Source organism: Lampetra planeri, chromosome 38, assembly GCF_965212315.1.
Source record: "Lampetra planeri chromosome 38, kcLamPlan1.2.h2, whole genome shotgun sequence".
Taxonomy (NCBI): domain Eukaryota; kingdom Metazoa; phylum Chordata; class Hyperoartia; order Petromyzontiformes; family Petromyzontidae; genus Lampetra; species Lampetra planeri.
This window is the reverse complement of record NC_136144.1, coordinates 1,870,253-1,893,183: the sequence shown is the minus strand read 5'-3', so window position 1 is coordinate 1,893,183 and position 22,931 is coordinate 1,870,253. Positions and strand designations below refer to the sequence as shown.

Sequence of the window (22,931 nt, the reverse complement as noted above, 5' to 3'; positions counted from 1 at the left end):
CCACACGCTCCGTTGCTGGCAGACAACGTAGTGGCGGCGGACTCCCACCAGCTCCCACCGCGCACGTGGCACCCGGAGCCCCGTTCGCGCGTGGCTCTCGCCCCCGTTCAGTTCCCAGTCTCTCTCTCGATCCTTCCTCTCTCTCCCTCTTAATCCCTTCGTCACGTGGTCCTCCCAGCCAATCCTCCATGGGCAATCTCGACCGTTCTCGATGGTTCCCTGTCAATCCCGGGACCACGCCTCTTACCCGGATCCCCATTGGCTGGGGCCCCAAATGGCTGGGCCAATCACTCCTGATGACATGCCGTGATCACGCCGGCCCCACACTCCCTATCTCGACCCTTATTGGCTACAAGCAGGACCGGCAAGCCAATCCCCCACGTGAACCCACGATAGCTGTTATTACACCTGCTTCACATTGCTTATATGCAGAGAAGGAGGCTCCTTGATCAATTACTTTTAGTAGACATGGCTTGGTGGTGATGGGAAGACGTAATGATCGAGTGTGGCTGATAGGATGGGTTCAGATCTGAGTTTCAGCCATTTTTGTTTAAACTGGGGTCTCAAGCTAAACATGACTTGTAAGGTGTTACTGCCATGTGATCAATATTTATCAATAGCAGGTCCTGTTGTGTGGTAAGAGGAAATTACAGCGATCTTAAAATTAGTTCTGTGAAACTCCACGTCCTTCGTTCTCTAATTCATTACTCGTCGTTTGAATTAATTTTTTGTTCTTTGTAGGCCGGGAGTCGTCGTGCCAGTCGACCACGTGAGGGGACATGGATGAGGTGGACCCTTTCCCTGGCCAAAGTTGCTACAAGCATCACTCCCCAAAGGTGGTGGGGTCTGTGGGGGCCAAACACACAACATTTTCTCCAAAACTAGCACACCATCACACCAAAATATCACTACACCATCTCTTCACATTACCTTTCTCAAGACAGCACACCACCACGGCCAATTAAATGCACCATCATAGAGCCTCATCGTGTCTCTACAGTGAGGGAAAAAAGTATTTGATCCCCTGCTGATTTTGTGCGTTTGCCCACTGACAAATGATCAGTCTATAATTTTAATGGTAGGTTTATTTGAAGAGTGAGACAGAATAACAACAACAAAAATCCAGAAAAACGCATGTCAAAAATTGTATAAATTGATTTGCATTTTAATGAGGGAAATAAGTATTTGACCCCCTCTCAATCAGAAAGATTTCTGGCTCCCAGGTGTCTTTTATACAGGTAACGAGCTGAGATTAGGAGCACACTCTTAAAGGGAGTGCTCCTAATCTCAGCTTGTTACCTGTGTAGTGGTGATACGCGCTGGGGTAGGGATCGTGTGTCAGCGCGTAGTGATTGGCTGTGTGTATTGGTGACGCGCGCTGATGGTGAAGGATCAGGGGTCAGCGCGGGGTCATGGGTTATGTGGTAGTGATTGGCTGTGTGCCGGTGACGCGCTTGAGAGGGAGTGATCGTGTGGCAGCGCGGCGTGATTGGTTGTGTAGTGGTAACACGCGCTGGGGAAAACGGATCGTAGGAACAGCGCGTCGTGATTGGTCAACTAAGGAGCGATGCTCACGTCGAGGTCCGCATGCACTCCGTCTCCCGTGAGTGGGGACTATATAAGGGGATGCGCACAGGCGCACGGGGAGGGAGTACCAGCGAAGACTGAAGACGGAGGAGGAGGCGGAACCCTGGGACCCGGGGCCGGACGTCCGTGAGAGGGCCGGCTCGTGGGACTCAGAGGTTGTGGCCCACGCCCAAGCTGGGGTGGGCCTGTAGGCTCCACGGACGTTACGGGGTCAAGTGAAGTGTGTGTAGCCGGAGGAATAGAAGCTACACGGGTCAAGTGAAGTGTGTGTAGCCGGAGGAATAGAAGCTACACGGGTCAAGTGAAGTGTGTGTAGCCGGAGGAATAGAAGCTACACGAGTCAAGTGAAGTGTGTGTAGCCGGAGGAATAGTAACTACACGTGTCGAGTGAAATGTGTGTAGTCCGAGGAATAGAGACCACTCGTTGTATAGTGACAAGTCAAGATTTAATAAAAAGTGTGTTACCCGTCAAGGAGTTGCCTGCCGTCATTCAAATACTTCACCTGTATAAAAGACACCTGTTCACAGAAGCAATCAATCAGGATTCCAAACTCTCCACCATGGCCAAGACCAAAGAGCTCCCCAAGGATGTCAGGGACAAGATTGTAGACCTATACAAGGCTGGAATGGGCTACAAGACCATCGCCAAGCAGCTTGGTGAGAAGGTGACAACAGTTGGTGCGATTTTTCGCAAATGGAAGAAACACAAACGAACTGTCAATCTCCCTCGGCCTGGGGCTCCATGCAAGATCTCACCTCGTGGAGTTGCAATGATCATGAGAACGGTGAGGAATCAGCCCAGAACTACACGGGAGGATCTTGTCAATGATCTCAAGGCAGCTGGGACCATAGTCACCAAGAAAACAGTTGGTAACACACTACGCCATGAAGGACTGAAATCCTGCAGCGCCCGCAAGGTCCCCCTGCTCAAGAAAGCACATATACATGCCCGTCTGAAGTTTGCCAATGAACATATGAATGATTCAGAGGACAACTGGGTGAAAGTATTGTGGTCAGATGAGACCAAAATGGAGCTGTTTGGCATCAACTCAACTCGCCGTGTTTGGATGAGGAATGCTGCCTATGACCGCAAGAACACCATCCCCACTGTCAAACATGGAGGTGGAAACATGCTTTGGGGGTGTTTTTCTGCTCAGGGGACAGGACAACTTCACCGCATCAAAGGGACGATGGAAGGGATCATGTACCGTCAAATCTTGGGTGAGAACCTCCTTCCCTCAGCCAGGGCATTGAAAATGGGTCGTGGATGGGTATTCCAACATGACAATGACCCAAAACACACGGCCAAGGCAACAAAGGAGTGGCTCAAGAAGAAGCACATTAAGGTCCTGGAGTGGCCTAGCCAGTCTCCAGACCTTAATCCCATAGAAAATATGTGGAGGGAACTGAAGGTTCGAGTTGCCAAACGTCAGCCTCGAAACCTTAATGACTTGGAGAAGATCTGCAAAGAGGAGTGGAACAAAATCCCTCCTGAATTGTGTGCAAACCTGGTGGCCAATTACAAGAAACGTCCGACCTCTGTGATTGCCAACAAGGGTTATGCCACCAAGTACTAAGTCATGTTTTGCAGAGGGGTCAAATGCTTATTTCCCAAATTAAAATGCAAATCAATTCATAACATTTTTGACATTAGTTTTTCTGGATTTTGTTGTTCTGTCTCTCACTGTTCAAATAAAACTACCATTAAAATTATAGACTGATCATTTCTTTGCCAGTGGGCAAACGTACAAAATCTGCAGGGGATAAAATACTTTTTTCCCTCACTGTATACCATCACAAGACACCATCTCTCGAGAACATTCCACTACTTGACCTCTCCAAATAACACCATCTCTCCACCATCCCACTCATGCAAGCACTTGAAGTGGTAATTTATTACCAATGACAGAATTATATAAATCAGTCACATTAATTGTCTGTTAGTTGATTTTGAAGTTTCCATTCCAGTTGCCCATTATGGGCACTACAGTGGGCTACCAGATCTTTATAATGGAGCATTCTGTGGAAACTATTGCAGTGATGATTGTTGACAACAATTGCTATGAAATCTTCGCAGTCGATCACAGCCTTAAGTGCATGTATGGGGTTTGTGAGGATGTAACATGTATTTTGATTCTGTAGGGGTTGGGATATTTAGGGGTTAGGGCTACACGTACAATGTGATAAAAGTATTGATGGATAAGGTGTTATGTTAACATCAGGTGATAGTGTATATTCATGTGTGTGCTAAGCAGGCTTGAATGAGTGAATGTGGATGTCTGCATCTGTACATAGATGTGTGAGTATGCATTTGTGTTTATGTGCACGTCTTATGTTTGCGTGCCTGTGGGTATGAATTTTTAACACAGAGGCTTTCGCGACCAGTATTATTCATAATAAACGTTTTTGTGTTAGATCACGTTATTTATAAATGTGTCGTAACCTTCCACCACCCGACACGGCCAATCAGTAAAAAAGTGTCGCGCTGACAAATAGACAAATAGTTCACTACTTTAGCCCACCGGTGTGTTGAAGAGTGAATCCACAACATTTCCAGTTTTTTTTGTAAATGTTGTGGTTTCACGCTTCAACACACCGGTGGGCTAAAGTAGTGAACTATTTGTCTTTTGTCAACGTGACACTTTTTTGATGATTGGCCGTGTCGGGTGGTGGAAGGTTACGACACATTTATAAATAATGCGATCTAACACAAAAACGTTGATTATGAGGGTATGAATTTGTGTTTGCATGTGCATGTCTGAATATTCCTGTGGTCATCTTTACTTGAACAGAGGATATTTGGGGAGGTGAAGGACTTCAGCGGGGTGAAGCGTCTCAAGGAGGAGAAGGACCTTGCCACGGAGAAACGCCTCGTGGTAGAGGAGCACCACTTTGAGATCCAGCGCCTTGCCAGGGTGGAGTGCCGCACAGAGGAGAAGTGCCTCAGAGACGATCTCCACCAGCAGCGCCTCATTAAAGTGAAGTGCTTCACGGATGAGAAGCGTCTTGTTCTCCCCGTGGCCGCGTGGATTTTTCTCTGGGTCCTTCGGTTTTTCCCTCCACATTCAGAAACATGTGTTTAAGAGTATTTGGCTGCTATAAATTTCTGCGTAACAAGCCACTTCATGGGTATTTCATTTGTGGCCAGGTCGCGTCTGGAAAAGAGCTGAATAGCAGTGGGCCTTACCTGCTAAAATAAAAATAGATTAGTTTTGTTAGTTTATTTTGTGCCACAGAGGGGGGGGGGGATGTCCATTCAAATGGTCGAGATGTGATGTAAGGCGCTTGTGACTTCCCAAAAATATTATTTATTTATGGCAGTTTTTCATATCTACACATGCACAACGACACGCCACTTTCTCCATCTGCCTGACTTGGTATTTTCTTTTTTTTTACTTAAATAAATGTTAATTTCGTTTTGTGTACACGTGTATGTTTGTGTACACCGTTTGGGGAGCGGTGGTACAGCAGTTAACGCCCTACGAACTCAGCCATCTGAGTACGTGGTGTGGTGTGTATAACATCGCAAACCTGGGGAGACAAAGGCAGCCAGACGTGGGGCTGGCCACCCACCCACTTCTGTGCCATGCCGGCCATCATAGGTGCTACCCGCTAACAGCACTTGCCCCAGATATCTGTTAACGGCGATACGGGGTACTTTTGTCTTTTTGTGCAATTGTGTGCGTCTGCGCGACGCATGCGACGATGTGCATGTTTGTGTTTGATAAATGTACATCCGCAATGTGTGTGTGACGCGTATGATGCGCGTGTGTGACGAGGGTTGGAACAGCAATTCACGCACTGCCCTATCCACACGGCGACCTCTCCTCAACGCCTCGAGCCTCGGCGGAGAGCGCCGCGAGTTGACTCCAACTCCGGGTTTTCAGGGACAAACACCCCACCCCACCGCCCCTCTCCCCAGGCCCGCAGTGTTGGGGGGGGGGAGAAGTTGCCCCCCCCTCAATCCACGCTCAGGAACTTCCGCTTCTTCGCCGTGTTCATGTACAGTCGCCAGGGCCACTCCACCTCGGCGGTGGCCGCGTTGTCCAGCATGCCCAGTTTAATCTCGTAGACTGCGCGACACACGAAGGCAAAGATCCTCCCCATGTAGCCTTTAAGACCGTGTGGGAAAAGCGCTGTTCGCTTATTAGCACGTAGGAAAGCCACCACAGCACACGAAGGGGTGGGTGTGGGTGGCCAGCATTACGCCCGGTCATCTTTAAATTTACACATCGCATCGGGGTGGGGGAATGCGGGTCAGGTCACGGCACAGCGAATGCGACCAGAGCAGCGACCCCACCGACTCAAGTTCCGACCCGCTCTGCAAGTCACTTGCGGGCCGCGCGGCCCGACGCTAGACTCTTACATTCAAGCCCATCATCCTCCCTGGGGTCGACCACTTAGTAGGGAAGTCCACAAGGATTTTCCACCGTCTCCGCAGGGGTATAAAGTGGAGACGAGCTGGAACGTGTCAAGCAGACTTACACTTCATCTTGAATCACGGTCCCACCTCCTTCAACTCGATGTCCTTGCCGTCGCGCTTGTAGACGTGGTGCCTGTTGGGGGGGGGGGGGGGGGGCACAGAGGTCACAGGAGGGGTCGCGGCAAGTCACACGGACGGTGCTGGACTCTCATTACGCGTCCTAGCAGACGTTTGCCAGTTAGAGGCCAACGCCCGCCCTGTTAAAAACTGCGGATGCATAAACAAATGAACAACATTACGTGCCGTCAGCTCAGAGATGGCGTTAAATAAAAACTCTGTGCCCATGCTCGAAAACTCAAGTAAAACGAAACTATTTTTATTTTACCACTGAGCTATGTAGCTCTTCACATAAAAATGTATAGCTGCCAAATACTCTAAATTCAAGTTTTTAAATGTGGAGGGAAAAACCCGGAGGGCCCGGAGAAAAATCCATGCGACCAGGAGGAGAACATGCAAACTCCGAATATACAGGCGTCAGGGTCGGGATCGAACCTATGACCTCCTGTATACCTGGCGAAGTCGTCAACATCTCACCACCGTGGCATGCCGGCGTTACGGTGAAAATTTACAGTTTGTAAAACAACCCGCAAATGACCTAGTTGGGTCAAATCACATCGCAACATCAAAATAGTTTAGTTTCACATATGTGCATTGTCGGGGTCTGCACTCAAGGCCACCAGGGCCCCCAAGTGGCTCGCGGTGGGCCTTGCAATGAAGAACGCTGCGGCAGACCCATCGGCGACGGACAGCGGACGACGACGACCGAGACGTTGCGAGGAGGCGCGGCGGCAGCGCACCTGAACGAGATGTAGTCGTCGTCTTTGGCGAGCGTGATGATGCGCCGGCTGTCCTCCTTGGGCACAGTGGTGGTGGGGATGGCCCGGGTGGTGGTGGTGGCCCGGATGGTGGTGGTGGTGGGGATGGCCTGGGTGGTGGTGGCCCGGATGGTGGCGGTGGTGGGGATGGCCCGGGTGGTGGTGGTAGCCCGGATGGTGGTGGGGGTGGCCTCACTGGCGGTGGTGGCCCGGGTGGTGGTGGGGGTGGCCCTGCTGGTGGTGGCCCGGATGGTGGTGGTGGTTTGGAGCTAGCTGTGAGCCAGCGCCTGCTCAGGCGTCATCCGGAGATTCGGATCCCATCTGTTGGGAGACGCACGGGGAGGGAGGGGGGGGGACGCACACGTGGTGAGAGGGGCATGGTGAGATGATTTGACAGGGTGGGAGGTGGGGGAAGAGTGGGGAGAGGGGGGGGATGGAGATGGTGGGAGGGAGTGGTGGTGGGTAGTGAGTGGGTGGCAGAGCTGTCAACCCGTACGGATTATTCCATATTCTTGTACACGGAAATTGAGTTTTCAGGTCCGTACGTAGTGCAGCCGTTTCAATCCTGGGTAAAAATAATAATTTGTATCTATTTGTTTGTGTTTGTCCCTTGTGATGGGACTTTCTAGGATGAACGTTGAGATTTATAAGGGGCACGGAGTAACCGACAATGTCTGAGTTGGGTCTGTTGTAAGGTAGGGCACTGATAAGGTGTTGACAGGTATAGGATGGTGAGTGGGGGTGAGTGGTGTGGGGATAAGTGGGGAGACGTGGGGGTGAGCGAGGGGTGAGTGTGGTTCGTACTGCAGGCAGCGGTTGACGAAGTCCACCAGCTGAGGGTGGTGGCCCTGCAGCGCGCGGTGCAGAGGGAGGCTTCCTGGTGGCCGCTGCTTGGACAGGTTGTCGGGGAGGCCCTCAGAGTCTGCAGAGAGACGCACGCAGTCACCAACCACCACGTCGCCCACATACCTGCTCATCCACTAACCTACCCACCTACCTATCCACCTACATACCCACTCACCCACCCATCTACCCACCCACCCACTCACCCACTCACCGAAACACCTACATACCCACTCATCCACCTACCTACCAACCTACCTAACCACCCTACACACCTACTCACCTGCCCACTTACTCACCTACCCTCACACCGACCCACTCACCCACCCACCTATGCACTTACCCACCTACCCACCCACTCGCCCACCTACCTACCTACATATCCACTCACCCACCTACATACCCACTCACCCATCTACATACCCACTCTCCCACTCACTCACCCACCCAACCACTCACTCACCTACCTACTCACCTTCCCAACCACTCACTCACCCACCTACTCACTCACCCACCCACTCACCCACCCACTCACCTAACCACCCACCTGCTCACTCACCCACGCACCTATGCTTCATCACGACTGCTACTGGGAGCCCAAAACCCCACCCCACCCCCGAGATAATCAGAGTCCCCCCCAGCCCCCCCCCCCCACAAAATAACCATATAAGAGCCTCACTGCCACCCCCACCTAACAAAACGGAATGGGTTACGTCGCTTGCGCCAGCCTGCCCGAGCTCCTCGACTCACCAAAGAAAAGTGTCCTGTTTGGGGCGTCGTCCACCATCTTTTTCGGGGGCATGCCCAGGATCTGCGCATGGTTTCGGACGAAGACAAAAGGAGGAGGGGGGGGGTTACAGCCGGTGGAGCCTCAGCGGGCCCATTGGGGCAAATGCTGTCTGTCAGCGGTGAGTCGTGGTGGAGGCAGCGCCTGTGGAGGCCGGCACTGTGTACAAAGACAACAATCCCCGCTTCCCCGTATTATCCTCATCTCATTGCTGGGGCAAGTGCTGTTTAATCGCGAGCAGCACCTATGAAGGACGCACTGTGTACAAAGACAACAATCCCCCTCCCTCTCCTTATTAGCCTCATCTCATTGCTGGGGCAAGTGCTGTTAGCAGCGAGCAGCACCTATAAAGGCATGAACGGCACACGAGGGGGTGGGTGCCCAGTGCCACGCCTGGCCACCTTTGTCTCCCCCAGTGGAAATGTTTACTACACACTGCTACACCAGGTACAGTAGAACCTCTGGTCACGAATGCTTCTGATCACGACCAAATCGGGTTCCGACCAAAAAATTCACAAAAAATTTTAATCTGGTAATGAACACATACTCGGGTGGCGATCAAACACGGCCGCGGCCGATTTCCCCTTCCGTGCCATTTTTTTGTTGAATTACACAACGCGTAACAGTTATGTATGTAACTTTTGTTATATAAAATTCCTAGTAAGATATTAATTTTGTGAGTGTAGTCATACCCCTCCCCCCTCATTCAAGCCGTAATTTAGAGAGCGAAAGCGCTGAGTACGTAAATCGCTCACGTAATAACCCGTTAATCTCTTCTCACATCATTCATACGATGATGCGGTGAAGTAAACGTTCATACGATATTACGGTGAATGCTTCCAAAAACAATACTGTAAGCAAATATTACTGTTAACTTACTTTCAATAGAAACATGAATTTCTCATGCAAATATTCTCTCTCTCAGAATCGACCGACTGATGTAGCAGACGAAACAATCATCTTGTTGAACGATTCTAAACCTTGAAGCGGCAATGTTAGTTTTCCCTGTTGTTCAAGGTTTTCTCAGTGTTATTCAATGTTTTTACATTTAGTTTACTATTACACTGTGAATTTTACGGCATAATTAACTATTTTTGTGCTTAAAAATCCAAAAATATACAATATTTATATACAGTTTGTAGGAGTCTCGAACGGATTAATCGTATTTACATACAATCCAATGGGGAAATTAGGTTCGAGTCACGACCAAATCGGGTTGCGACCAACGTTATGGAACGAATTATGGTCGTGACCAGATGTTCTACTGTACTCGCTTGAGGCTTAGTCGACCTATGAGAGGCCCTGGACCAGTTCAGATAGTCCTCTCTGGTGTTTGGGGCCGTGAGAGGGAATCAAACTCTATGAGTATGGGTTTCTGTGGGTCTGTATGGGTCTCTATGAGTATGGGTCTCTGTCGGTCTGTATGGTCTCTATGAGTATGGGTCTCTGTGCAGACCCACATAGACCCATACCCATAGACACCTGCCCGCCTACCCACCATACCCACCCACTATACCCACCGTACCCACCCACCCACCCACCGCCCGTACCTCAATGCAGCAGGGCAGGTGTTCTTCGACGGCAGGTGAATCGAAGAGCACCTTGCCGGTGGCCAATTCGGCCAAGGTACAGCCCAGGCCCCACATGTCCGCAGCGCAGGTGACATCGTAGCCCAGCAGCAGCTCCGGGGCCATGTAGGGCAACGTCCCACCCACGTTTTGGGCTGCTGCACAGCAACAACAACGACGATGAATATGAAGTAATCCCTCCGTCAACAGCGACGTGGGGGGAACAAGTTTTTTTTTTGTCGGCTAAACGCGTAGTCGGCTTCTGCGACCGATATTTCACGGCGGAGGCGAGTTATTGGGTTGGACAGCGTACTCTGGCTGCCTGCCTGATGATGATGCTCGGCTGTAAACGCTCGAATTGTAAGCGTCGTAGTGTGTCTACATCTCCAGCACACCGGTTAGTGCTGTGCAAGTGGCGAATTGGCGAGTCCTGTTTACGTGACGCTGAATCTCGCCGGCCGGCTGCGTTTACATTGACGCCATCAAACTCCCCCCCCCCCCCCCCAAAAAATTCCACGCATGCACGCAAGGCCACTCACTTTTATGCTTCAGGTAAAAGCTGAACCCGAAGTCGGTGACCCTCACTTTGCCGGCCGCGGTGAGCAGAATTTTGTCCTGGACAAAGGGGAGAGACAAAGAAGGAATTCCACGGTCTGAGGTTACGGCGAGAGTGTCCAGCCAGCAGTGGGTCGATCACGCAAAGTGACGCATTGACACCCACACGGGCAGCCCCCCGCCCGACTTGCGACACGGGCTACGTGCCTGAGACCCGTTCAAAGTTGTATTTTACTATCAGGGTGTAAGGCCCCGCTGAGCTGTTGTGTAGGTCTTTTATCGCAAACGACCCGGCCATCACGTAATACAGCAGCTCAACCAAGGGGCTGATATCATCGTCAGCATCATCATCAGCATCATCAGCATCATCATCATCATAATTTCGTGGACATATATAGCAGCAGCCAAACACTCTAGAGACGTCTTTCAACTGGCCCTTAAAGACCCATACTCATAGAGACCCATACACATAGAGACCCACACAGACATAGAGACCCATACTCATAGAGACCCATACAGACCCACAGAGACCCATACTCATAGAGACCCACACAGACATAGAGACCCACATACTCATAGAGACCGACATACTCATAGAGACCCATACAGACCCACAGAGACCCATACTCATAGAGACCCACACAGACCCACAGAGACCCATACTCATAGAGACACATACTCATAGAGACCCACAAAGACCAACAGAGACCCATACTTATAGAGACTCACACAGACCCATACTCATAGAGACCCATACAGACCCACAGAGACCCATACTCATAGAGACCCACAAAGACCAACAGAGATCCATACTCATAGAGACCCACACAGACATAGAGAGACCCATACTCAGAGACACAGACTAAAACTAAGCTATGTTTTACTTTACTAGGTGTAAGGCCCCACTCTGAGCTGCTGTGCAGCTGTTTTGTCGGAAGCTCCCTGGCCATCACAAACGATAGCTCAACAACGTGGGCTGATATCAACATCATCATGCGGAAAGGTTACAGCAGCTGTCAAATACTCTAAACGCGTGGTCATGTTGATTCTGAACGTAGAGGGAAAAACCGGAGGGCTTGGAGGAAAATCCACGTGACCACCACGGGGAGCGAGAGAGACGCAAACTCCAAATATACGGCAGGCGTCAGGGTTGTGATCGAACCCGCGACCCCCTGTATACCAGGCGAGGTAGTTAACATCTCCTAGCCACAGCTGCCTACCGTCAACCTGCTACCTCTATCTGGAAGGAGGAGGTGGCAGAGTCACAGTAGATTGACGAGCCAGCGCATCGACCCCGTGATCAACCGTGGCCGGCCTGCCTCCGCGCCAGCTAACCGAGCGCCCCGATGAGAGGGCGTGACCACCGCGCCCGCTCCGCTCACCGGCTTGATGTCCGCGTGGACGATGCCCCGCCCCTTGGCGTACAACAGGAAGTCGAGGATGGCCCTGGTGTGCTCCCTCAACCGCCTCACGTAGATTCGCCCGATGCTCCCTTTCCTCATGACGTCGTAGAGGCTCTGCCTGGCACGACAACGACGACGACGTTTAAACCCCTTTCCCGTTCCGATGACGTCCGCTCGGCGACCCACGACCCGGACCCCAAACCGACTTGTGCCACTTGGTTAGTTTTGGGGGGGGGGGAGGGGTCATGAAACGCCTCGTCGCTCCGCGGTATTCATCCGCGGCCTCGCCGCACCGCACTAGCGCCAAGGGAACTGAATATTTTGTGATAATAACTTCATTATGATTTTATAATAATTTCACTATGATTATGTTATTCCCTTTTATTATTTCATTATTATCATTTTATTACTATCATATCACAATTTAACAATAAATGTATTCTATTTATTATTATTGTATTATCAATATTTATTAATAAAAAATTGTATTATAATTTTAATTAGCAATATATTCGTATTATTTCATTATAATTTCATTATCTTAGAATTTTTTCCGTCATTTAATTGCCATATTAATGTTAATTAGTATTTTTTCATTATTATTCACCTATTAATATCGTATTATTTTATTATTTTATAAAATAGCCTATTAATTTTACTAGCAGGTGTACCCGTTCTTCGCACGGAAATTAATAGTTTAGTCCATCACAGATGTGACGTTATCGCTCACTGCCATGCAATAGATTATATCCATTATTACCCCCCAAAATACAAAAGTCTATTTTTATACTTTTTACATTGTGTACAGTACGGAAGCTACCCACGTGCCAAATTTCAAGTTTGTTGCATGTTGGCAAGTATGCTAAACATTTCGAGCAGACACACATATCCACACATTTCCCTTTTATTTCTACGTAGATTCTCATGAAAAAAATGAATGTATGATTCATGGGGAGCATTTCCGTGAGTCGCGTCTTCCGCAACCCGGGGGACTTCCTGCATCTGCTTTGTCGCCACGGTGTTCTGCGATTGTCGATAACGCAGCGGTTCGCCGTGCTGAGCTGCTTGACCCACGGGGGCCACGTGGGCGCGTGCTGCTCGACTTCCCAGAGCTTTGGAGACTCGGTTGCCAAACAAATTGTGCTTGTAAAATTGTCAGATTAATTATTGCATGAATTAATTATCAAAATAGCAATTAATTAAGTTATGTATTCGATTAAATTAATTGATTTAACGAGGCGAGACATCTTTTGATGAATTGTTAACTATCTTTAAACTCATTAAATAAACTGCAAAAAGAAGTTAATTATGAAAGGTATTAAAAAAAAGCTATTTTGGAACAAATTAGAAAATTAATCCCCCCCCCCTGCCCACTTTGCGCAAGAGCACAGAAGCCTGATCACCACATCTGTGCCTCTATATAAAGAACGAAACAGGTGGAATTCTCCACAAACTGTGGCTGTCGCCTGATGAAGCCAGTTGTAATTACTGGCGAAACATCATATTCAGAGATTGTAAATGTTTTGGCTTGGCTCTCCAACACACCGTTGTGCTGTACCATTATACTACACTTCTTCTTCTTGTTCGTCCATCATAGTTGATGATGACCATGGCACGTTTGTCATTTTGTTGGGTTTTGATGAGTGCGCAGATGGCTGAACAGGCCAATCCGAGCCCGGAATTCTCTGTGGCACACTGGACAGGTCAGGGAGGATGTAGAGCTCTGAGGCGCAGCCACAAGTCCTTGGTAGATTTGCACTGCTGCCTCTTCAAGATAGCACAGGAGCTTCTACTCTCACAGAGGACTGCACCGTCCTATACTTTTCTTCTCCAGGCAGGTCGGTCCTGTGCTAGGGATTCCCAGCTTTTCAGGTCGAATCCAAAGCTCTTCAAGAAAGCTTTAAGGGTGTCCTTGTAGCGCTTTGTGGGGCCACCTTGTGCTCGCTTGCCATTCTTCAGCTCGCCAAAGAAGACTTGTTTTGGAAGTCTCGCGTAGGTCATTCTGGTCACGTGGCCAGTCCATCTAAGCTGTTCCTTAGCAAGCAAGGTGTAGATGCTGGGGATATTCGCCTTGCTGAGGACTTCCGTGTCAGGGATTCTGTCTTGCCACTTGATCCTCAGCAGTTTCCTCAGACAGCTCAAGTGGAGATGATTCAATTTCTTGGCATGTCGCTGGTAAACTGTCCAGGCTTCGCACCCATACAGAAGAGTTGGTAAGACAACAGCCCGGTAGACCTTCAGTTTTGTCTCCTGCTTGATGCCAGTCCTTTCCCATACCGAGTCACGTAGACGCCCAAAGGCTGCACTGGCCTTGACAATCCTGATGTTAACTTCATCATCTATGTGCACAGCGCGAGACAGTGTACTACCAAGGTAAATAAACTTGTCAACGGCTGAAAGCTTTTGCCCATTCATAAAGATGGTTGGCTCAGTGAAGGGTTTCCCAGCAGTAGGTTGGTATAGGACGTCAGTCTTCTTTGTGCTGATTGTTAGGCCGAAGTTGTTACAAGCTGAGGAGAAGTGGTCGATACTGTCCTGTAGATCTTTATTTGAGCCAGCAGCCAGAGCACAGTCATCAGCAAACACAAGTTCTCGAACAGTGACTTCCTCCACTCTAGTTTTGGCTTGCATCCTCCGCAGATTGAATAGCCCACCGTCAAAACGGTAGATGAAGTTAATCCCAGTGTTGTGGTTCTGGAATGAGTCTTGCAGCATGGCAGAAAACACCTTGCTGAAGAGCGTTGGCGCTAATACGCAGCCTTGCTTCACCCCGTTTGTGATTGGGAACGGATCAGAGAGTTCTTGCTGGTCTCTGACGCTGGCCATCATGCCATCATGGAGATTGCGCACGATGCCAATTAACTTGTCTGGACACCCATACTTGGCCATGATTTCCCATAGGCCCTCCCGGCTGACTGTGTAGAATGCTTTTGTTAGATCCCCGAAAGCCATATATAGATCAACATTTTGTTCTTGGCATTTCTCCTGTAACTGCTGGGCAGTAAATACCATGTCAGTGGTTCCGCGGTCTTTTCTGAAACCACACTGACTCTCAGGTAGCAGAACCTGGTCTAGGTGGACAATTAGGCGGTTCAGAAGGATTCTTGCCAAGATTTTGCCAGCGATTGATAATATAGAGATGCCTCCATGGTTGTCGCAGTCCTGCCGATTGCCTTTCCTCTTATATAGATTGATTATAGTGGTATCCTTGAACTCCTTGGGAACGGCTTCTAATTTCCACAGAGACTGGAAGAGGTCGGTCAGTTTCTCGACTAAGCGTGGCCCTCCAGCCTTATAGATTACTGCTGGAATGGCATCGGACCCTGGAGCTTTGCCTGATGAGAGGAGTGTTATGGCTTTGCAGGTTTTCTCAATGGATGGTAGAACAGCAAGGGACTGGTTTATTTCAACTTGAGGCAGTCTCGCAATTGCCTCCTCATTTATGCATGATGGCCGGTTGAGGACTGCGCTGTAGTGTTCGGCCCACCTTGCAAGTATTTTGTCCTTCTCTGTGAGGAGTGTTGTTCCATCTGCATTCAGGAAAGGTGAAGTTCCTGAGCGTTGCGGACCATAGACCTGCTTGAGTGCATCATAGAGGCAATTGGTGTTGTTACTGTCAGCGTAGGATTGAATCTCTTCAGCTTTTGCGCACAGCCAGGTGTCTTGCATGACTCTGAGTCTCTGCTGGACAATCCTGCGAATGTTGAGGAAGGCAGTTTTCTTTAAACTTGAGCTGCTGTCATTCAGATATGTTTTATGCAGGCGGTGTTTTTCGTCAACGAGTGCTCGGATTTCTACATCGTTCTCATCAAACCAATCTTGATGTGTACGTAATGGAACACCAAGTGATTCAAGGGCTATAGAATGCAGCACGGTCTTGAGAGCAGTCCAGTCTGCCTCAGCGTCTGTATGCTCGAAGTTTAGAGACTCCAGGTGATGGTCTAGAGCCTCAACAAAGGCTAATCTGGTGTGTTCCTGTTGTAGGCGAGTGATGTTAAGACGCTTGCCACGTCTTTTTCCTTGTGGGCGTCTGGGAGGCTGAATCCGGATGTTAAGTTTGGAGATGATGAGACGATGGCCAGTCCAACATTCAGCACCACACATTGCCTTGGTCACCCTGACATCGTGCCGGTCGCTCCTCCTCATGATGACGTAAGCAATCAAGTGCCAGTGGTGTGAACAAGGATGCATCCATGAAGTTTTCTTGTGCTTTGGTAGTTGGAATATTGTGTTGGTGATGAGCAGGTCAAATTCAGAGCATGTTTCAGCAGCAGAAGACCGTTGCTGTTACATTTTCCAATGCCATATCTGATCCTGAATAGGGCTGCTCAGTCACTCAGGGTGCTGCCGGACTTCACTGCTGCTTCGGTCCAGTGAGGGAACGACCAATATCCTGAGCCGCCTGCGTGCAGGTTTGCGGCTACAGCTTCCAGCATATCCGTGCCTGCTGCTTCGTCGCTCACCCATCGCCACAGGACTTGGATAATGACGATGGTAAAAAGTGCCATGACTTGCGCGGAGAACTTGGATTTAAGTGAGGGTGATTTGCGCAGCTTCAACCTCACTCTCTCGACCAGCCGCATCTGTACCCAGTGGCAAGACGTAGTCAAGACGACTGGAGATGGTCCTGGTTGCAGTGGAAGGTCCGAAGACCCGTTTTGGTGGAATTTCCTCCACCAGGGGTTCCACATGCTCTGGCTCAGACAAGCTGAATTTTCCGGGTTCGTTAACCGCCGCCCGGGGTTCGGCGTTGACAGCTGCTGACTGTACCGACTCACCAGGGATGTTGAGCTGATGTGCGCCTACGGTAGCAGCTAGAGGGCGGGCCAGATGGAACAAGCCTGAGGCACAACTAGCTGGTCAGACACACTATACACTACTATACACTATACTTTCTACTACACTATACACTACACTACTATACACGACACTTTCTACTACACTATACACTACACTATACACTACTATACACTACAATACACAACTATACACTACACTTTCTACTACACTATACACTACTATACACTACTATACACTACTTTCTGCTACATTATACACTACTATACACCACACTATACACTACTACACTTTACACGACACTACACAATAGTGCTATACTAGTAACGAATTGTCACGTTCTGTTTGCGTGACAACCCTTACTAGTTGGCTATGTTGGGTGGTTGTGGGTTTAACGACACAACATTTATATATTTACTTGATCTAACCCAAAAATATCTTTATTATGGATGATATTGGTCGCGAAAGCCATGCGTGTGAAACTCAATTTAATAAATGTGATAAATCTGGTTGCTTGATCAAATATTAAATAAATATTTATTCCGAAATAAATCAACTATCGAGCGGAGCAATGGACACGCACACGCACGTGGGTGGGTGGGTGGGGGGGTGGGAGGTTCGCATACTTCAAGAGCTCGACGACGAGGCAATTGTGTCTGCGGAATTGGAACATGTCCAGGACCCGGATGACTCCGTAGCGCTCATCGCTGGCCTTGCCCTGCAGCTCCTTGGCCACCTCCAACTCCGTCCTCTGGCGGGCCGCTGTCGAGGAGCTGCGCAGCGGGAAGGCCACGAAATCAACGGTGACTCTCTGTGGGTGTCTCTGTGGGGTCTCTGTGGGTGTCTCTGTGGGTTACTTTGCTGGTCTTTGTGGGTCTCTGGGTCTGGGTGTTTCTGTGGGCCTCTGTGGGTCTCTAAGGGTCTGGGTGCATCCGTGGGTCTCTAAGGGTCTGGGTGTCTCTGTGGGTCTCTATGGGTCTTTGTGGGTCTGTATGGGCCTGTTAGTTTATAGTTAGCAATAGTTGTATGGCAGTTATTATTTTGTTAGTTAATTTTCGTTCATAGCAGTAGCCTTACGGCAGGTTATTATTTCGTGAGTTCGTTCATAGTTAGTAAGTTTTATGTCAGTTAGTCTGTTACTTTATAATTAGCAGCAGTTTTATGGCAGTAAGATATTGTTAGTTTATAGTTAGCAGCAGTTTTATGTCAGTTAATATTTTGTTAGTTCATATTTAGCAGCAGGTTTATGTCAGTATTTTGATAGTTTATTGTTAGCAGAAGTCTTACGGCAGTTAGTATTTTGTCAGCGAGTCCATAGTTAGTGGCAGTTTCACGGCGGTGCCTCCAATCATTTGATGATTATTTTCCGAGAGAGCGGGCCACCGCGGAAGGCCCTCCGACTCACGACAAGGGCAGCGACAGCATCTTGACGGCCACGAGCAGTTTGGTTTTGTGGTCGAGGCACTGCAGCACCAGGCCCTGGCCTCCCTCGCCGATCATCTTCTGCACCTCATAGCGGTAGTGGAGCTGTTCCTTGCGGACCTAGGAGGCGGAGGCCGGTAGAGTCGTCGCAATCAGAGCGTCGAACGTTCGGTAGTTGCAGCAGTAGTCGGGGCTTCCACGACTGTCATTATCAGCTACGGAGGTTTCTTTTTGCTTGGGTGTTAGATCGTGGAAATGTATAAATGTTTCGTTAAACTGCCGAATGCTTGACTTAAAGCTTTCGTGACTGCAGGAATTCATATTCTTGGATCTTTTGGTAATATCACGTAGATAGGTTCAAAGATAATAAAAACAAATAACGGACAACTATGACGTTTCGATCGCAACGCAAGCGGTCGTCTTTCTGTTATTTTGTATTATTTTCTTTGAACCTATCTACGTGACTTTACCGAAAGACCCAAGAATACCGAATGCCGTTAAAACTTGGGGGGGGGGGGGGTTGTTCGCCTTTTTGCGTTTATTCATCTAACACTGGGTAGTGAGACGCTGATGGTGAGACACTGGTGGTGAGACACAGGATTTGGGACACTGGTAGTGAGACACTGGTGGTGAGACACTGGTGGTGAGACGCTGGTGGTGAGACACTGGTGGTGAGACACTGGTAGTGACATACTGGTAGTGAGACACTGGGTAGTGAGACACTGGTTGTGAGACACTAGTGGTGAGACACTGGTTGTGAGACACAGGTTGTGAGACACATGTTTTGGGACACAGGTTTTGGGACACTGGGTAGTGAGACTGGTGGTGAGACACAAGTTGTGAGACACTGGGTAGTGAGACACTGGTGGTGAAACACTGGTGGTGAGACACTGGGTAGTGAGACACTGGTATTGAGACTAGGCCCTAAAGAAGGCTGCTCTCTCTGGTGTAGACCAATCAGTTTCAAAGGCAATGCCACACATTATCAGAGCATGTTTTTGTCTGCATGTTAACCACAAGTATGTGTTTTTATGTCCAGAAAGGCTACAGCCTATTGCTACGCTGTTAAAGGCCCCACACTGAGCTGCTATGGAGCGACCTGGCCATCACAAATCATTGCTCAACGAAGTGGGGCCTCATCATTATTACCGTGTGGAAATTTACAGCAGAAGCAGCCAATTGCTCTTTGACGTTATTTCTAAATGTGGAAGGAGAAAAACGGAGGACCCGGAGAAAAATCCACGCAACCACGGGGAGAGAGAGACGCAAACTCCAAATATACAGCAGGCGTCAGGGTCGGTATCGAACCCACGACCTCCTGTATACCAGGGGAGGGAGTTAACATCTCCTGGCCACCACGGCCGACGTCGTGAGTGGATTAGCCAAAGTTTACTACATACGGTGCGAAATAACTTGAACACTTTCACAGAGACCCACAGACACCCAGACCAATAAAGACCCAAACAGATCCTTAGACACTCACAGAGACCCCCAGAAACCCGTAACACAAAACCCTAACTGACTGTCTGTGTCTGATGATGGTGGCAAGTTTAACGATTACATATTTATACTCATGCCTTCTAACCCAACAAAAACCTCTGTGGGTGTCTAATGGTGTCTCTTTGGATGCCTTTGTGGGTCTCAATGGGAGTGGGTCTCTGTGGGTGTCTCTTTGGGTCTCCATGGGTGTCACTGTGAGCCTCACAGGGATGTAGTTGTTGTTATCGTCGTCGTAGCTGTCGTTGTTGTTGCCGCCCCGGGGTTTGCCGACCTTGTCCACAGTGAAGAACCATACTTGTTTCATGGCCTCCAGCTCCAGCTTTTGGCGATGACTTACCTGAGGCCCAAAGAGATCCAGGATCGCTGCACACGTGACAACAACAACGATATCTTAGACTTTTAACTATTTCTGTTTTGTTTACATGCCAAGTAAGACCCCCGCTAGAGCTATATCGCCATCGTCGTAATTATCATCACGTGGAGACTCATCACTCCACTCAGACCCACAGAAACCCATACTGGTATCGAACCATAGAGAACCACACTCATATAGATCCATAGACCCACAGAGATCCATGCTCATATCGAACTATAACGACCCATAGAGACCCATACTAAAACTAAACTATATATATTTTTATTTTGGCAGGTAAGGCCCAACCGAAGTGGCTGTGATCTTCATCACGTGGAAATATATAGCGGCAGCCAAATACTGTATACCCACGTAACATGGCTGCCATGACATCCCTCGTGCAACATGGCCACCATGACAACCCACATGCAATGTGGCTGCCATGACATCCCCCATGCAACATGGCCATCAGGACATCCCTCATTCAACATGGGCGTAATAAAGTCCCCCATGTAACATGGCTGCAGTGACATCCCCCATTCAACATGGCCGCAATCAAGTCCCCCTTGCAACATGGCCGCAGTGACATCCCTCATGCAATATGGGTGCCGTGACATCCCCCATGCAACATGGCCACCATGACAACCCCCATGCAACATGGCCACCATGACAACCCCCATGCAACATGGCCGCTGTAATATCCCCAATGCAGCATGATCATCATGACCATCATGACATCCCTCATTAAACATGGCCGCCCTAAAAACCCCCATGCATCATTGCAGCCATGAAATCTCGCATGTAACATGGCCATAGTGACGCCCCCCATGCAGCATGGCCGTAGTGAAGTACCCCATGCAACATTGCTGCCGTGATATCCCCCATGCAAAATGGGCACAATGAAGTCTCCCATGCAACAGGACTGCAATAAAGTCCCCTAAGCCACATGGCCAACGTGAAGTCCCCCATGAAAAATGGCGGTAGTGACTTCCCTCCATTCACCGTGGCCACTTTTGCTCACTGCTGTTCCTCACCTCGAGGCGATTTACCTTGGATAAGGCCGGTGCCGGTTGCGGACAACGCACTCCACGTGTTGCCAGAGACTGCCTCTCTCCTTCTTGCTCCAGCTTGGCTCGTCTACATGCACATACACACACACATAAAAACAATATTGGAGTAGGCTCCTCTACACACAAACTTCAAATAAACAGTAGATGTTACGGTCGGGGTCGAACCCACGACCTACTGGAAACCAAGTGAGGTTGTTAATATGTCGCCATTGTGGTGCCACAGAGTAGTGTACAGGCATCACAAACACTCACTACATCTCGCAGAGGATCGTTCCGCCGTTCGGTTTGCAAGTGCGAGTTGTAAGTCGATGTTAAGCAAATATATATTTCATGGAAGCTCGTTCGTAGTGTGGGTGGTGTTTGTAAGTGTGGGTGGTGTTCGTAGTGTGGGTGGTGTTCGTAAGTGAGGGTGTTGTTCGTAAGTGAGGGTGTTGTTCGTAAGTGAAGGTGGTGTTCGAAAGTATGGGTGGTGTTCATAAGTGCTATTGGTGTTCGTAAGTGCTGGTAGTGTTAGTAAGTGCTGGTGGTGTTCGTAAGTGAGGGTGGTGTTAGTAAGTGTGGGTGGTGTTCGGAAGTGTGGGTGGTGTTGGTGAGTGCTGGTGGTGTTCGTAAGTCGAGCGTAGGGGCCCATGCGTACCTCCATGGTGTTGATACTCAGAGTGGCTTCTCTCACGCAGCAGTTCCCAAGGTCTCTGTGTGGAAAGCTGTGGGTGGGTGGGGGGGGGGGTGGAGATGGTGTAGAGAGTCACAACACGAACTCACATCCTCACCACTTTCCCATATCCCCCAACCAGGAACCCACCATTCTAACCACGAACCCCCATCCTCACCACAAACTCACAACACGGACTCACATCCTCACCACGAACTCACAACAAGGACACACATCCTCACCACGAACTCACAACATGGACTCACATCCTCACCACGAACTCACATGGACTCACATCCTCACCACGGAACCAATCTCACCAATAACCCACAAGACGGACCCACACACTCACCACGAACCCACAACACAGACCCACACACTCACCACTAACCCACAACACGGACCCACACACTCACCACGAACCCACAACATGGACCCACACACTCACCACGCACCCACATCCTCACCACGGATCCACACACTCACCACGAACCCACAACACGGAACCACACACTCACCACGAACCCACAACAGGGACCCACACACTCACCATGAGTCCACAAAACTCACCTCGTCAAAAGTTTCGCTCGGATGGCTTCAGCAGAAGTTGTTCGAAAGGCGACGATGATGAAGCTGAAGCAGCTGAAGTTTAAGAAGCTGCCATCTCCTTCACGCCCGTCTCGAACACTGAGGAAGCACGTGGTGATTGCGACGTAACCGGTGATGTCACAGAGCGAAGGACGTGACCACGCCCCCTTTAGCTACGCCCTCCGAGTGACGTGCCAATGCGCGACCACTCCTCCGGAAGCTGCCCCCCGCCCCTCCTCTTTGGGTGACCTCCACCCCCAGCTTCTACTTCCGCTTCCGGTCGGGGCGAATGGCGGCGATGGCGGGAAAAATCTGAACCCTGTCTGGGCCTCTTCGTGGTCGACTCAGCCTGAAGATGCCGACACGGGGCTTTGTGTGAGGTGAGTCTGTGGGTCTCTGTGTGGTGAGTTTGTGGGTCTCTGTGTGGTGAGTCTTTGGGTCTCTGTATGGTCATCGTGTGGACATTCTGATTACCACCATAGGAATGTGGTATTTCCACCACCGGCTAG

General features: G+C 49.5%; 1 protein-coding gene and 1 long non-coding RNA gene across 2 annotated transcripts; both read right to left on the bottom strand.

The window, feature by feature from the left end:
• Window positions 1-5,558: 5,558 nt before the first annotated feature.
• LOC144731142 (uncharacterized) lies at window positions 5,559-6,964 on the bottom strand. Its single transcript, XR_013587915.1, has 3 exons — window positions 6,868-6,964; window positions 6,073-6,143; window positions 5,559-5,660 (listed from the first exon to the last, which is right to left on the bottom strand). It is a non-coding gene; the product is annotated as an uncharacterized LOC144731142 (long non-coding RNA).
• A 190-nt stretch (window positions 6,965-7,154) lies between these two features.
• On the bottom strand, window positions 7,155-21,825 carry LOC144731152 (dual specificity tyrosine-phosphorylation-regulated kinase 4-like). The gene is made up of 11 exons (XM_078612116.1): window positions 21,820-21,825; window positions 21,147-21,249; window positions 19,966-20,123; window positions 18,244-18,380; window positions 17,465-17,611; window positions 12,021-12,159; window positions 10,623-10,698; window positions 10,066-10,241; window positions 8,479-8,539; window positions 7,690-7,807; window positions 7,155-7,206 (listed from the first exon to the last, which is right to left on the bottom strand). Exons 1-11 carry the CDS (start codon window positions 21,823-21,825, stop codon window positions 7,155-7,157), a joined length of 1,173 nt encoding a protein of 390 aa, XP_078468242.1.
• Between the last annotated feature and the right edge of the window lie 1,106 nt (window positions 21,826-22,931).